Source organism: Trachurus trachurus (genome assembly GCF_905171665.1).
Source record: "Trachurus trachurus genome assembly, chromosome: 4".
Taxonomy (NCBI): Eukaryota; Metazoa; Chordata; class Actinopteri; order Carangiformes; family Carangidae; genus Trachurus; species Trachurus trachurus.
The window spans coordinates 19,726,235-19,743,023 of record NC_139898.1 but is presented as its reverse complement, the minus strand read 5'-3'; the positions used below and the strand labels follow the sequence as shown (position 1 = coordinate 19,743,023).

The following is a 16,789-nucleotide window of genomic DNA, read 5'->3' as shown; positions in this document are numbered from 1 at the left end:
ACTAAACCACACTGACCAAAGCCCAATGGGGGGGGCAACCATACTGCCTTAGATGAAATAAAGCCAAAATTCAACCTTGCAAATGAAATTTGAACTATAAGGAAATAAGGAAGAAGAAAGAAGGAGAGAAGAACTGCGTGATTTAGATAGAGCTCCTTGCTCTGGTATGCATGTTTGGAGAATGAAACCTGCCTCATTGTTACTAAACAGGTTTTACGTTGAATTCGTCAGAAAAGCAGAAATATAAGATGTTTAATCTTGGGCGGGTGTGTGCTGCTTCTACGCAGGTTTAGAGAGCAGCAGCAGTTATCCTTGAGCCATTAGGGTGGGAAGCTGGAGGAGAGGAGGCCAACTGAATTGTTCTGGTTCAGAAGTCTTTCTAAACACTGCGAAGATTTACACAAGGTTTATCTAGCGGCCAATTGATCATGGAATATCACATAGCCTTTTTTGGGCTTAAAAATGTACACCAAGATATTTGTGCACTGGCTGGGCTCTCTGTTTAACACTACTCTAGTCTCTGATGGCTAAATCCCTATAAATAGTCAGGGAAGAAAATGTGTGACTGACAATGACAAGAACGTTCAGCCTCTGCTGACAGAGGAATACCTTCCACAAGGACCAGGAAGTTATTGCAGTTATTGAAGTCATCCTAGACAACAGTGTACCTAAATACTCCTATTGCCCCAAAGAAACATGTTCAATTCCATATGGATCTCTCCAGAAGTGTAAAATCTAAAAAAAAATAGGCTGATCCTGGCCTACAGAAACAACAATATTGAACAAACAAATGGTTCATTTTAAAAAATAAAATAGAAAAGGCTCCTGAACGAGCAGTGCTGTGCCTATTCCGTTTAAAGCCAGTCGTAACAGAAATCAGTATTTTTAGTTGCTCTTATCAAATAATGACTTTGTTTAAGCTGTTTTGTATGAAAAGCAGTAAACAAGTATTACAGTGACATATGCGTGCTTAAGACACTGGACGTCCTAGGTGATTACACTAAGTATTTTACAATGGAGTCTAGATCTTAAATTACAGGGCTCTATAGCTGGCGATAAATAATTATCTTTCATGTTCATTGTGAATTTTCCATGCTTTAAATATTTCACAAAGTGAGCAGGTGAAACTACACAGATACTAACTACGCTGTATCAGCGTTTAGTTTTGTCTTGACAAAGCAGTGTGTGTGAGTGTACAGGCAGCTACACCTTTGGGAAAAGAACTAGTGGTTTCAAAAAGAGAGGCCTCTGGTGGATGCAAAGAAAATGAGCAGGATTCATGGGTCAAGTTAATTAGACTGAGTCTTACCTGAACAGGATGAAACCGATGGACTCAACAGCAGCTCGTCTGACATCATCATTCACATCACTCACCTTAATAAAAAGCAAAAGGCAAAGTAGTAAAATAACCAAAGCCGATATCAACAATCATGAAATCCTGCAAGTAACCTTCACAATAAACCTGCTCATGGCTCAAAGTATGAGGCAAATGTACAACTAGTGGACCATCTAATAGCTTTAGCTTGTGTAAAGGCACCACCTACAGGACGACACATTGAACTGTTCACACCTCTGAAGAATGTAATGTATGCAACACAGCCATTGAAAGCACATTACATAAATCCTAAAATTCCATTATCTTTTTTTTTTTTTTAACTGCCATGTGGAAACAGTTGTTAATGTAATCACTCATTTCTGGTGGTTCTATCAATTTGCATTGGTTTAAGTAAAAAAAAAAAAAAATTATTGGATTTGAGAATTTCCATTCTCAAACAGTCATGAGCGACACTGTTGTCTTCTGTTTAAGACAAATGGTGTCTTATTATTCAAGGATAATCAAATATTTTCCTACTAATTGAAGATAGCATCAATTGTATTCAATAAACATAAAGTAAGATGAATTATGATGCCAGCTACAATAACACAGCCCTCATCGCCCTTGGCATCTGCTTCACTGCCAACATGATAAACCTGTCTCCCACTCAGTGAAACACTCACAGCGACATGTAGCAGGCGTCGAATGGCCTTGTTGTTCCCGGAGCCGCAATAGGCCATCCCCACAGTGTACATACCAGAGCGCCGCAGGATGGGGTCCTATCATACAGTGAAAGGAAGCAGAGCTTTGAGTCGTTGTGATGTACAATTCAAATAAACATAATGAGTCATTTCCCATATTCAGCTCTTATAGGAAGGTTCTTGGCACAGAGTACAGAGGAAGAGACTCCCCTATGACATGAAATACACCAACACAACCTGGGGTTGTATGAGTACGTGCAGGACTCGTCTATGCAAAGTTATGGAGTGTCATGACAACGACATTTTACAATACCCTCCTGCCTTCATTTTCTTTTTAAATTCATCCAGCCATCAATATGTATTGAGTTACTAATTTGCTCCAGAGCTGTAAAAGCAGTCAAATACAATCTTCACTGCTGTTGGAAAACTATGCAACTCTTACATGATGGTGTACATGAGTGCATTTCAGCCTTACCTTGTCTCTGCAAAGGCTTTCAATGAGGGCATCAGCCTCCTCCATACGTCCATACATGACCATGGCAATTCCTACAGCCAGGCCGCGCAAGATTTTCTCGTGCTGTGTCTCCTGAGCATAGCCCACCATGTCCTCAATGGCCTGGGCAGACTTAGAGCCCAGCATGACCAGACCCAGGGCCAGGCCTGCAGCTTCACCTGGGAGGTTACATGATATCGTGAGAACTGTTCAATCAACAGACATTTACAAGTATACACTGCAAAACTAGAGACATGTGGCCAAAGCGCAAGCTGCAGCACACAGGAAACAACTGTCTGTTGCTCTTTGTTTGTGTCTGTTTGAGCACACCTTGTTTAATTTTTACTACCGACTCATTTCATCATTCAGTTCTGAAGAATCAGATAAAGACAAGCAGGAAGTAAAGATACTAATAATAGATTTTTTTTTTTACAGGTTTATAGTGAGCAAATTACTGGTTACTGGTTGGTCAACCAGATGAGATGTTGTCTATGGCCTACGTACCAGTAACAGCATCATCCTGATACAGGTTGGACTTAAGAAGGTCATAAACATCCTGTCTGGCTGTGCCCAGTGCAGCCAAGCCAAGGCCAAGGGCCCCACCATGACGGACGATCTGTGGAATAGAAGAAAGCAGACCATGAGAGATGGAACACAAAACATAAAACAAACCAAACGACACAGCGACTTGTCAGACGCTGTGGGGCTCGGCGAATCATTTTGTGATTCAGATTCAGGTGTGTATTGGACAATAAAGCAGCATTTGCAGTGAACATCAAAATTACTCACGTCATTGCTGGCGTTCTTGAGCTGACTGAGCAGGTAGTCAATAATGTCGCCACCGTGGTTGGCATGAATGAGTCCCAGAGCGTACAGGCCTCCTCCCTCCTGATACGCCGAGCCAGGGGAGGTGTCTTTGGGCAAGTAGGTGGCCATCAACTGGAGCGCCTCTTTCTCATGGCCCTTTGAAACAAAGCATGTTCAAATGTAAATAGGCAAAATGGAATAAACTTTATTTTTTGTGTGATTTTTCATTATATTATCATCACAGTTACCTTGTGGATGACACCCAGACTTGCTGTGGCTGTGAATTTTGCCCAGTTGGTGGCTCTTGCAAGCCATTCTAAGTTTTCTCTGTGGAAGTTCAAACAAAAAACTTGTCATTTAGGGTGTGTATGTCTCCAAATCTCTCCATGAAATATAGGAAATAGGTAGTTGTTTTCTGACACAACAACACACGTTACCTCAGGAACTGGTCACTTGTGGTCCCCGTGTGCATGAAAGAGTTGGCTATTACTGTGGCCGTGTGACAAACCGAATTTCGAACTGCATCCTGAAATTAAGAAGAAAAAAAAAGGGTTAGTGGACAACATAACAAGACATTCAGTGACAAGGCAAACATTAGTTTTGCATCTTCATGAATAGTTTACCATCAATTATGTTCTCCAAACCTCTCATCTTTTTGCAAGCCTACTTTACCTTTGTGTTTTTGAGGATCATTAGGTCTGTGTTGTTATTTCGGATTAAGAACTGCAGATGCAGCTCGATGGCCATCTCCCCGCTAAGGATTTTGATCATCTTGGCATTCTGGTCTTTGGGCTCATCTTTCTACAAAAACACAAAAAATCAACATGGTAAAAAAATCAAAGACAAATGATAACTGGCACATAATATAACAAAATCTTGCAGTACCAAATAATCTGAAGATTTTACCGTCTCTGCTGGCTTCCCAGCAGGTGAACTACCAGCCTTGTCATCTGTCTCCATTGCATCACTGCAACACACACAAAAAACAACTTTAGGTGTTACAGTCATTACAAGAAACAAAGTTGATGCCTAAAACAAGCCTCAGTGGAGTTAGTACATCAGTTCCTGTATATTCACAAGCATAATTCTGTGCCATAAAAACCGATATAGACCAAAAGAATAAATCATATCAAGCTAAAAAGTCCAACCCTGATTATATGAACCTGTGTACATGTTCTGTGTAGTGCCCAATGAAGTCTGCTTCCTAATAATTACTAATTATAGCCACATCAAGAAGGTTTACAGACTCACAGAAAGTCTAAACAGAACCATTAGTGATGAAAAGGCCCTAAGCCCTTTTGACAGAAACCACAGACACAGTGTCTTAACCAAGATACTTGAGTGTTCTTGTTATTGTCCTTAGCCCACCTGTCTTTGTCAGGCGTGGGCACAGTTCCTGTGTTTGTAGAGCCAGGAACTGCGGGAATAGGCGTTCCAACAGTCCGCAGGTTCTGGATGACAGAGGAGAGGAACTGCTGGCTGGCGCTCTCATACAGGTCAAAGCAGATCTGATAGGCCATCAGCAGGTTGTCCTCCTTCACCAGTTTCTCTAGGATGTCACTCACAGCCTGTGGGTCATCCAGGAATATCAGGCACTGCAGAGGTGGGGAGAGAAAAAGATCAGAGAGGGATATTAGGGTCACGGTTAAAAAAATAAAAAATAAAAAAGTTATTTAATGACAACAGCTGTTCTCTTGTTTAACTACTTGAAGGGTACAAGTAATGGATACATTACTTTCTGTTTTTGTTGCTGCCTGCAAATTTAAATTCTGTGCAATTTGAGAAGTTGTTGATGCACAAGGCTTACATACTGGAAAAACACTTACATTTTGTAAAACAGTTTTTAATAAAGTAGTGAATTTAGAAGTGCATGGGTTCTGTTTTTTTATTTTCATCGTGGTATCGAATGAGTGATTTGAAAATTGTGGAAATTCATTGTCAATGGTCTCGATTACTGTAATTCTGGTGTCGTGATAAGCCTACTGCTAAATAATGCATGATTTACATAGCTGTTGGTATGACTCAGGGATACTGCAGCGTTGGCTAACAAACAAAAACTGTTGTTTTTATATATTTATATATATAATATATATATATATATATATATATATATATATATATATATATATATATATATATATATATATATATATATATATATATATATATATATATATAATATATATATATATATATGTGTGTGTGTATATAAAGCTGATGATATAACTGAAGATATACACAATTGTATATCATAAAACTAACTTAGTAACAAAGCACAAGGAATCAAGTAAGTTAAAAAGTATAAAGGAAAAGTGAAAAAGTACATGTTAAAATTCCATGACAACCAATGACTAGTTGAAAAAGCACCAAATAAAATTACATAATAAATTTCTGAATTTTCTTTTTCCTTTTGAATACTTGTTTACCTGGCAGACATTGATGAAATCAGGCTTCTCCAGGTTCATGTAGAGCTTGACCAGCACCCGCAACACCTCATTACGGAACTTCTTGTTCTGCATCAGGGACATGCAGACCTTCAGGCTGTAGGCAAGGAGGCCGCTCACATCGTTCTGCATGAGAGGATGAAAAGAAAAGTTACCAACATGTTATCATAAAATGGAGGGAGTCATTTAAGCCCAATTCAGAGTAATTTATAGTATTGGCTTAAACCGATTCAAGTGAGCATTATCATGCAAAGTATCCTGGACTCTCCAGACTTAGGACTATAATGTTCAGCATTCAAGTTTCCAAACTAATGTCAGACCCGGCTGTGAGTAATAATAGCTGCTGACCGATTCCAAGATGGTCTTCTCAAACATGTCAAGGCGTCTGGTCTCCAGGGCAATGCCAATGGCCTGCTTGTACTTGTGGTCGTCAAGGCAACGCAGGAACATCTTGTTGACGATGCCCTCAAGGCGAGGGTCAATGCTTTTCTTCTCCTCATCCTCTGGCAGCTCGGCATTCTCCACTCGCAGCTTAGTGTAGTGGTCGATGCATTTGGCTACGAGACAAGAAAAAGAGGATGAAAGAGGCTCTCCACTTCAATCCTGGATGCAGCAAAGTAGTTCAAGTCTTACTCTGTATGTGATTTAGGAGTTCTATCTACAAAAGGCCCTGCCAGTTTTGTAAACTGATGATTTGGTGATGGTTTTTCCACCTTTTTATTTATTTATTTATTTATTTAAAGTGTCCAAACAACAGAAATGTCACAGGATCATAAAAAAGGCAGGTAAGTTTGATAAGTGAGGTTAAGTGTCTTCGATTCATTACTCACCAATGATGGTTTCCACATACTCGGAGTCATCTGTGACATTGAAGAGATCTCCAGCTCCCAGAGCGTAGTTCAGAGATTCCTCAAAGGCTCCAAGGTGATAGAAAACCTTTGAGGCCACCAGGGCAGCAAATGCTCTGCTCCGAAACGATTCATCCTCATACAAGACCTCACTGTGAGTAAACAAATGGTTGCATAAGAATTAAACATGAACAACAGATATTTTGGTATTACTATTGAACTTACATAAACTGTGATAATTTCTTTAGGTAGTTCTTTTTCCCTACTGCAAACAGAAATCAAGACAGTTGTAGCCACATGCAACAGTCTGAAGCGGGTTAAACATTATGCTCACTGTACTTACATTTTATCGACTGATCCTGAAATCTCAGCCCAGAAGTCATTCACAATGGCATCTAGCTTGTGCAGAGCAAACTCCTGCAAATGAAACAAAAATGTATTCACATTGTTTCCTACATAACTGCTTTATAAATTAATATCTAGCTCAGTTAACTCAAAATCATCTGTCAATAAAGTAAGTTGATGTGAACTTGTATTTCATACTCAGCTTGTGTTATAGGCTTTAAGTCTTACAAGAAAGAAGAATGATAAGACATATCAAAGTATCTAACTATTACAATAATTTAAAAGCATGACTCTTGAACTGCACCTGGTCCATCGTACATTGGATGTTTAACCCAAGAATGCACATGGAGAACAGACAGATGAATAAAACTTATGAGTCTTCTTTTCTGTATAGAGTAGGGGTGTCAAACATGCGGCCCTCAGGATGAATTTGTCAAGTGAGAAAATTAGAAATTGCAGATATCTTTATCAAGAAATTTCAGGTTGTTCATAAATGTTTTGTAAAAGGATAGTTCTTTAACTGTAAACATCTTAATAATGTATTTAAACAAAGTGAAAAATTCAAAGTTCTTTTTATTTATAAACTATCAAGCTATTATTTTACTGACCCACTTGAAATCAATTTGTGCTATGAGTTTGACAACCCTGGTATAGAGGATGCATGCATGCAAAGCTCTCCATTAGTTCACAAGGAGCCAGTGCACTGCTGTGTGCTTTTGAATAGTGTTGCAACATGTGAGCTTGCCACCTTTGGGCAGCTGGTCCACCTCTCAGTGAGCTGTTCTTACCTTGAGCTGTGGCTCCTCCTCGTCGAGGAGTGAAATAATTCCGGCTAAAAGAAGAAAAACAAATTGATTAAGTGGTTGATCGACTCAAGAAATTCATAGAATTACTTTTTCATCAGTATAGATTTTTAAGATCAAACATTTTTACGGGACATACAGTAAGAATAACATAAAATAAAATAAAAGGTGCTTTTTTATACTGTCACATTCAAATACAGTATTTATTCATAATTGTTTCCTCATTAACCCCATTAGCCTCAATAGATGCTTGTGTGTCACCTTAGTTGTAGACTAATTGGTTAATCTCACTGCCAAGCATCATATCTTGGCCTTGTCCAGCAAGCAAAATGAGCTGTACAGTTTGCTGTTGACCCTCCTCCTGTGCATGTCTCTAACACAGTCCAAATGACCCATGACCATCAGTTAGGTTGTGTCACATTCATCTCAACTGGCCGGCTTAATTAAATAACAGTGTCTATTACCGGTATTTAGCTGTCAGCAAATGTGTTAAGTATCACTTCTGTAGGTGACCCTGGGAGGCCAAAACAGGTTGAGCCACTAAAGCACCATAGTGCGATATGGTATCAACAACAGAACTTTAATAAAATGCATTGTGTAGCTTTAAAAAGAAAAGAGATTAATTTAACTTTTATCGTTTAACTACTATGTAAAAACAATAAAATAATGTTAAATACAGATCAATTTTCAGATTTTTTGGCCAAGTGTTTAATTTTGTATAGTCTCAACACTAATTAAATGAAAGTGGAGCAACTTGTGTTTTGGCCAGGGGCTCAGTGGATTACTCGAAAGTGTGATATTAAAAAATAAGGGAACACCAGCTAGATTTAATGACACAACTCTGATTAGAAATTCAGATTATTGTATCGTAGCAAATAAAGCAGCAGGAATGATCACATCTGACCGTGTTTTGACAAACAAATGAGAGTTGTATGCATCAAATAAATAAATGATAAAAGGACAGAAGACATTACACCACCTGTTTTAGTAAACGAACTTGAACCGTCTATGACTTGAACATAAAACATGACCAGCAGCAAAGCTCCTGAACAAGACAGTTAGCATTATTGTTTCTACATCTTATTTTAAATTCCGGCAATAGAACAAAAATTAACGTGGTTAAAATAGTTTCTTCCTTACAACAATGAAACACTTCAAATTGCTTTTTTTCCCCCCATAGTAAGAAATATTTCGGTGGATTTATAACCTGTCACCGGCCTTTTGCTACATTAGCCGTGTGACTCAGCTAAATCAATGGCAGCTAGCTGAAGTCACGGCTACCACAATAAAAACACTTTTCCAGACTTACCGGCGGATGTTATCATGACTGGCTCTTTATTCCCTCCTCAGCCCCGAGATCCTGGTCCGACGGTGGGATTCCGTGCGATATTTTGGGGGGTGTTTGACAAAGAAGATACAGCAGTTGTAGTAAACAGAAAATCAGATGCAGCGGTTGCTAACTTCTTTTTGTCCAACAGCGCCGCTGAGCCCCCCCTCTAAAGGACCTCTGGGCTGGGTGGCCTCATTAGCGCCTGACTAAAAAACAAAACAAAAACAGAAAAACACAACAAACCATTATTTTATCTGATTAATCTACGTCCATTCGACAAACCTGTGTTTGTTTGACAAAGTAAAAATGTTTTCTGACCGTTCTTCATAGCATTTGGGCGACATTATGGTAATATTGTAATATACCGTATTTATGGACCGGCTTCTCTGAGGACCACATAACCATGCTTTATGTCTATGGTGATGCCTATGCTCCCAAAGTGAGTCAATCCACGAATGTACTCAACTCATGGATCTCTTATACTCATATAATACATTAATGAATCGACTGGCTCCATCACAAAAAAGAGAGTAGACGTATATCTGATTACAAATATATGATGAATTATAAAATTCAGTCAGAGATTATCTTTTGACCATCCCATTCAGTCTTTAAGGAAGGAAGGAAGGAAAGAAGGACGGAGCAAGGGAACAACAGGAGTCTAACACAAAAAAACGAGGGGGAAAAAAGCCTGGTTTTTCATATTTCAATTTTAGGCCCAGATCAAAGACATGAAATGGAAAAACGGCCAGGCCACAGGACTGAATTTGATTTTAATATTTAATCGATAGTTCGCCCTGCCCCCTTTGGTTACTGTTGCTATGTCTTTCAAGCTTTCATGGAGATTTCAGAAATATTGACATCGGTTTCAAAGGAAATACCAGCAGCATATTTCTGGAAAAATTGTGCAAAGATACAGTACTAGAGTACTGCACTTTTCCGTAATGTGACCCGCACAGCCGACTGTACAGAGTAGGTACACTGTACAGAGCGGTAACCATGAATACTTAGATCATCTCACTGTAACAAACTGTAAGTTTTGGGTGACTGTGACTTTTTTTTCTCAATGCTTTAATTCAGTCACTGAAAGCAGTCCCTGTCTGAAGAATAGATTTTTGATTGCCAATTGAAGATGGAAAGAACAAATGATACACCAATTTACACGGATTGTGGACAAACTGTTTTTTCGTTTTTGTTTGTTTCTTTAGATGTTCACAAACATAGGTGCAGAGTACCTGGAGAAAACCCAGTTTTGACACTGAATCCATTCATTTACTAGTGTGGCAGGACAAAGGAAGGCCCGGGCAAGGTTTGAACCCTAGTCTCCCTGGGTAAGAGTCATGTGCGCTTGTCATTCGACCAAAGGGATGTCCCTGTGGCCAAGTAGCCAGGGCACATGATCAATTGGAGGCATAGGACCGTCAACTGTCACACTAGCATGAGTGCATCATGTCAGGAGGTGTTGTTCTTTTGGAGGCAAGATAACCTGTTGGGTAAGTTGAGGCCGAAGGGGCAGTTTGTGGGGAGTATGTGTTGAGACGTGACCAGATTTTCCCTCAGAGGGGAGACGGGGTTGAGTGGACGTTCTGGGCAGCTGTTTTTCCTGTATGGGGGGTAAGAGGGGGGATCTTGAGCTGTGACCAGCTTTGCCCTCAGAGACAATGCAGCTTTGCCCTCAGAGGGGAGACAGGGTTGAGTGTCCTAAGACACAAGTGAGATCACACTTTGTATCCGAAATAAACGCGTTTTTCCAAAAAATGGCCGCCAACCATACTTGAGAGGCCCATATCTTTGCTTCTGTTGTAGCTATAATAACTAATTTGGTGTCAAAGTGTACATTTTGGGGGTCAAGGAATCCAATAAAATAGGTTTCAAGACAAAACAAAAATAATGATGTTGTCTTTACCATGACTATTGGAATTTGGCAAAGGTAACATGTCAGTCCAACACTGGCTAAAAGATGTTTCCATTTATATCTGTCATATTCCAATATTTGATTTTTAATCTGGTGAGAACACAGATAAAGATTGTCGTTTTTCAAAAGAGATACACATACGTTTCATTGTGTTTATTTATATGACCAATTTGTAACCTACATTAAAACTAAAAGTTAAAAGCAGATTGCACCATTTCTGTTAAATATAATGCTTTTGTCAGTAGCACTGATCTAAGGCACAAAATATCAATAAAATAAAAAAAATAATTAAAAGGGCTGGGTCCCTCACAAATCCCAGTTAACACTGTTATCTGTGCAGTGAGTAGGCCTACAGTTTTTCTTTACAGAATTAGCTGTGTGATAAATTAATTAAAAAAAAACAATATAGGAATATGCAAAATACTACACAATCAGTGAGCACTGTATTAGGGACACATCTTCTCTACTGGATGCAGATGTGGTGTAGATGCAGATGGATGCAGATTTGGTGACTGTGGAGGCCACTGAAGTTGACTGGACTTACTTAATGTTGAGGATACTTTTGCTTTGTGACATGGTGCATTATCAAACTTGATGCAGAAATGAATAAACATACTGCATATGCAGAGTTCCTAATAAACTGCTCACTAAGCCTACATAGTCTACTTGCCAAAAATGAGTACCCGGAAATGTTGAGTACCCCAAAGTTTTATGTTAGAAATATATAGTATGGGTCCCCAGTATTCAGAAACTGCCGGATGCTAACTTATATATATTGGGCAATTAGCACAATTGACATAATTAGCATAAATTAGCATAGTTGCCTATATGGGCAATATTTCAGCAAAATTGACTTTGCTGATCTGGGCAATATTGGAGTGGTTTTAGGGGTTATTGATGATGCTGAATCCATTTCTGACATTTTCAAAATTCAAAATGGCTGTCTAAACCGGAAGGGACCAGATTGAAATCCATCAAAATCGGCCCACTGGCGGTTTAAATCTGGTCACTACCGGTTTAGACAGCCATTTTGAATTTTGAAAATGTCAGAAATGGATTCAGCATCATCAATAACCCCTAAAACCACTCCAATATTGCCCAGATCAGCAAAGTCAATTTTGTTGAAATATTGCCCATATAGGAAATTATGCTAATTTATGCTAATTATGTCAATTGTGCTAATTGCCCAATATATATAAGTTAGCATCCGGCAGTTTCTGAATACTGGGGACCCATACTATATATTTCTAACATAAAACTTTGGGGTACTCAACATTTCCGGGTTCACAATGGGGCCCTATGGGCTGGCAAGTAGACTAACATGTAAACATAACATAATGTAGGTCTTAAAACTAGATTTTACACAGGGACCCTTTTAAAACATGGTAGGACATGGTCAGGTACAGTGATAAGGTAAAACCTATTTGAAGACCCTTACAATGTCAGTTCATGTTGTGCTTTAATGGTGTTTATTCCAAAATGAATGCTTGACTGGTTTACCTAAGATGAAGCAGTTGATATGTATATCAACTGCTGGACAAAGCGGGTCTGAAGACCTCTAGGCTTAATGTACATTAAGCCTAGAGGTCTTCAGACCCGCTTTGTCCAGTAGGTAAGCCTGGCCTGCGACTATGGATCATGTTAAAGAAATACTTGTGTTGTAAAATGTTGCTACTCTGTATTCTCGACTTGTAATAAGCTAAAGTGCAAGTCTCTATGTGAAGGCATCTAAAAGAAAAACAGTGGTGTTAGTGTGACACAGCTCATATGACTGACTGATCTGCACATACACAATAAATCCCTTTGTAACTAACCATATCAGAGACAATGTGTAAATCAGCAAGATGGCAACAGAGTTGACCATTTAACAACAACGTATTGCTCAGGACAAGAATCATGTTGGCTCAGCAGTGAGGATATTGAGCACCGTTAAGAAATACTATATGTACTAAAGTTCTGGAGCACCATGAGGCCAACTTTTGTCTTCACAGTAAAAACGGGATGGTCCACAGCGACAGCCCTGCAGCCGGAGGTCACGTGTCCTGACATCAGCTGTTCCCCTCAGCTGGCTCTCCGTCCACATGACGCCCTACAGTTTTGGAATTGGTTTTCAGAGGGATGCCTTCCTCTACACTTCCAGTGTCACCTGAAAAAACAAAACAAGGGCATTTTCTTACAGTGGAATTAAGTTTAATGAACTCAATACAAATCAGACAGCAGTGGGATCCAACTGGTTCTCTTTGTTTCCTGCAGGATTATAGGATTTACCAATATGGCTACATTGTCAGTTTAACATAAAAAGCTGTAAAGCTGTTGTGTGTAGATTCAACAAGAGTTTTATTTTTTAATTTATACATCACTATCTGAACATGGGGGGGACTAAGATTTCCACAACAAATTAAAATTAGTCACTGATCTACCAAAATGCTGAATATTGACCATGTTGTGATATTCAAGTTTTTCTTTTCTGTTTCCTTTAGTACAGAATTAACTGTTAATCATCTCGGTATGAAACTTAACGCAAAGAGAAGCTGTTTGGGGAGTTAATGTGTGAATGTCTATTGTCTGTCTGTTGCCCTGGTAATAGATTGGCAACCAGCATCCATGCCTTTGGCCCGAATAGTGCATTCTGGGATATGCTCCAGTCTCAGGAGAACCCCCGGACGGGACAGGACTTAAGTGGTGTATGAAACAATAAAAGAAAAGAAAAGAATGCATCTTTGGGAAGATGCGTGCAGCTACCTCTTTGCCTGGTGATTGTAGAGTTGTTGGCCTGGCCTGCGGCTCCTCTTCTTTGAGGCCAGGATAAACATTGGAATGGCCAGAGAAGCGGGTTCCCTCTATCCCCGGTATTATCTAAAAGGCAATAATAAAGTCTTTAACGATTTGGCAGCTTATGCAAGGGACTGATTGTGTCATGAATGCTCCTTTTGTTCCTGGGCCTTTGCAGCCATGCCTGGGAAGAGAAATGTGTGCAGAAATTCACTTGTGGTCTTGTGAATGTCATGGATTGACCCAGATAATGGAGCGAACTAACACAAATTAGTGTTTGCCAAATGTTTCTGCACTGTGATCACACATGAATGGATTTGCAACTGTCCCACCGTAAACAAAGGTATTTCATTGTATGTAAACCCTTTATATTGCTGCAGGATTGTGTGAAATCTGTGCAGTAGATCTATAATTTAGTGTTTTGTAAGTGTCACAATCTGTAGCCTGTGTTTATTTTGGCTTTGGCTGTCAAGTAGATCTATTGTATGCATCATCAACACAGCATGGTGCCCAGGGTTCAAACTTCATGTCAACAAGCACCTGCTCTGATGACGTGTTCATGTGTTAAGGCAAACTGAATATAACTTTTACATTAGTGTGTTCGACCTAAAGGCTGTTAAGTTACTGTACTTCAGTGGGCATGGACATTGTGTGTTATTACACCTGCTGTTTGAGATGACTGTATGACTTTGCAGGCGTTTTGCTTGATGCTGAGAATTTTCTCCTTCGTCCTGGGGATGAAAGAACCGGCCCATATTGTCTCTGGCGGATGTTTATGGAACACGGAGCGGATCAGACACTCCAGGAGTTGCGCACACCTTTGCGTCTCGGCGCTCTCCTGTCTGGCGCGTATTAATCCAATCAGGGCCGGTCGGGCGATCCGGGCGCGTTTCGTACGCGCCTTCACATCCTTTAAGATTTCCCTTACGCACACGTCGTTGGACTCTTTGCCTACAAATGTCTGTCTGAAGATGAAGATGATGATGGGGTAGTCTATGGCTCGCTTGACGCTGTAGACGTCCGCCCTCCTCTTCGCTGTTTTCTGTGCGATTCCGTTGTGCGTCGTCGGCCGCTTCTCCTCCAGCGGGCACGCTCTCAAATCCAAACCCTTGGGCCTGGCTGTCAGAGGGATTTCATTACCTTTAGCTGCCTCTGTCTTGCTGCAGCTGTGGGTCGCACTTGCAGCGTCCTCGCGATTGCTTGGATCAGAGGAGCAGGTCTCCCCGTTGCTGTTCACGTGGCTGCTGCTGCTGCTGTGGTGGAACATGTCACGTATGAACTCCTGCAATATTTCAGCGTCATCCGCGTCCACCTCTTTACTCTGACAGGCATCGCTGACCAAATAAATCCTCTCTTTGCCTCCGATCAGGGTTATAATCCTCTGAAACTCCCTCTCCTCCTCGGGCAGCGTGTCCTCGAGGGACTCCTGCTGCTCTGCCATCCCCTCGCGATCACGGCCGCGCGGATCTGTTTATATCTTTTATTTACAATTGCCCGTCAAGTCATCCGCCGCTGCTTTAGAGACCGGTGAAGTGCAGGGAAACTTCCTCACGGTCATCGTGGACACCAGTGAAAGGGAGGAAATAAAATACTCAGCGCTCATTGCTATTGGCCGATTTAATCAGTGGGCGGGGCCAACTGTCAGTCGCTGCATGGCGCACAGGCGAGACCATGAAGTTAATCTTTAATGGTTAACCAAACACAAACATTGATTTGAACATGAGATTTAATTAATTTACTCAAGAACAGTTACATGGTGATGAAGAAGACAAAGCAGAGTTATTTCCTCTATTAGGTTCTCATAAGTAAAGTTAGAGACGCTGTTTGGGCTGTGGATGATGAAATCTCAGGGTGCAGAGTTCATTTTTTTTATTCCCACTATTCTCATGGAAAAGGGTCCTGTCCTCCCTCGAGTGCTGTAGACTCCTGACTTCCCACAGGAAAGACAAAAAAAAGAAAAGAAAAAAACAGTCATGAGCACCTACTTCAGCACAAGAGCTTTAATTGTGTCCCCTGCTTCTTCCACATATTTGTCAGAAATTGTTTTCAGTAATGCTTGACTTCTTAACTCCCTCCCACCCCCGGCTCCTCCTCCACCACATCAAAAGTCAAAAGTTGAGTTCTCCAGACTGTAATCCTTTAATCCACTCATGCCTCTGGTGTAATTAAAAGGTGCTGTCAGTCTGAGATGCTCAAAAAGTTCACGGATTGAAATACGAATGAAATAACTTCAGTGTGTGTGTGTGTGTGTGTGTGTGTGTGTGTTTTTGCCTCATTGTTTACTGAGGAATAAATCATGTACCATGACCAAAACCAACACACAGGTTTCAGCATTTGCCCTTTAGACCCAGAGACCATTGATTAGTTAGGCAGTAGGTTTATTGTTTGGTGTCTCTTCAGGCAAAATCTCCATGTGCTTGTCAGGTCATTAAAGTCTGATAGTACTGGCTAATTGCCTCTTTGGGTTTTCAGTCATTTAAATTATATAGAAAAAAAGACACTGATATTCATTTTATTTATTTTTCAGCCAATAGTGATTCTCATATTCCAGTTAATCCCTCCTAGCCTACTACATGCACTACATTTCTTCCCTGAGTAGACAGGACAGATTAAGCTTTATTACATGTCTTTAAAATGATTTAGGCGTGTCATTTAATCTACTGACCTCTTTGCTCAGGGAGAGGAGGAGGAGCTGAGGGTCAAGAAGCTCATCCGGTCCACTAAGAGATACACGGAGACCTAGACGAACTTTAAAGTCACAATGAAAAAAGAAGAAAAAGGAACAAGTTACACAATAAAAATGACATAAACAACTTGTTTTACCTTAGTGTGTTTCAGAATTTTTTCATATATGTTATAAGTACTTTTTCTTTTTTGTATTTTTAACATAGGCTATGTATTTCTTATTTTGAGTTTTTCCCTCTCCCTCACGGGGTCAAGTCAGTCCATATTTCTTCCAAACGATGAGGCAGCATCTTCCCTTGAAAGAATAAATAATTTAAAAGGAGCAAAAAGA

General features: G+C 40.1%; 2 protein-coding genes across 2 annotated transcripts in view; both read right to left on the bottom strand.

Annotated features, from left to right (window-relative positions):
• The window catches only part of psmd1 (proteasome 26S subunit, non-ATPase 1), a 39,728-nt gene extending 30,463 nt beyond the window's left edge, over positions 1–9,265 (bottom strand). The window contains exons 1-16 of the mRNA XM_083970604.1: positions 9,066–9,265; positions 7,742–7,785; positions 6,952–7,025; positions 6,591–6,760; positions 6,109–6,317; positions 5,743–5,886; positions 4,685–4,911; positions 4,223–4,283; positions 3,989–4,117; positions 3,754–3,842; positions 3,565–3,643; positions 3,299–3,472; positions 3,014–3,125; positions 2,492–2,688; positions 1,999–2,094; positions 1,310–1,374 (exon numbers count right to left, since the gene is read on the bottom strand). Of these exons, the coding sequence (XP_083826730.1) occupies positions 1,310–1,374; positions 1,999–2,094; positions 2,492–2,688; positions 3,014–3,125; positions 3,299–3,472; positions 3,565–3,643; positions 3,754–3,842; positions 3,989–4,117; positions 4,223–4,283; positions 4,685–4,911; positions 5,743–5,886; positions 6,109–6,317; positions 6,591–6,760; positions 6,952–7,025; positions 7,742–7,785; positions 9,066–9,081 (1,886 nt within the window). The 5' untranslated portion in view covers positions 9,082–9,265. The remainder of the gene's footprint in view (positions 1–1,309; positions 1,375–1,998; positions 2,095–2,491; positions 2,689–3,013; positions 3,126–3,298; positions 3,473–3,564; positions 3,644–3,753; positions 3,843–3,988; positions 4,118–4,222; positions 4,284–4,684; positions 4,912–5,742; positions 5,887–6,108; positions 6,318–6,590; positions 6,761–6,951; positions 7,026–7,741; positions 7,786–9,065) is intronic.
• A 1,857-nt stretch (positions 9,266–11,122) lies between these two features.
• Positions 11,123–15,329, bottom strand: LOC310984348 (uncharacterized protein). The gene is made up of 4 exons (XM_083969533.1): positions 14,437–15,329; positions 13,744–13,857; positions 12,319–13,147; positions 11,123–11,654 (listed from the first exon to the last, which is right to left on the bottom strand). Exons 1-3 carry the CDS (start codon positions 15,212–15,214, stop codon positions 13,050–13,052), a joined length of 990 nt encoding a protein of 329 aa, XP_083825659.1. The 5' UTR covers positions 15,215–15,329; the 3' UTR covers positions 11,123–11,654; positions 12,319–13,049.
• Positions 15,330–16,789: the final 1,460 nt, after the last annotated feature.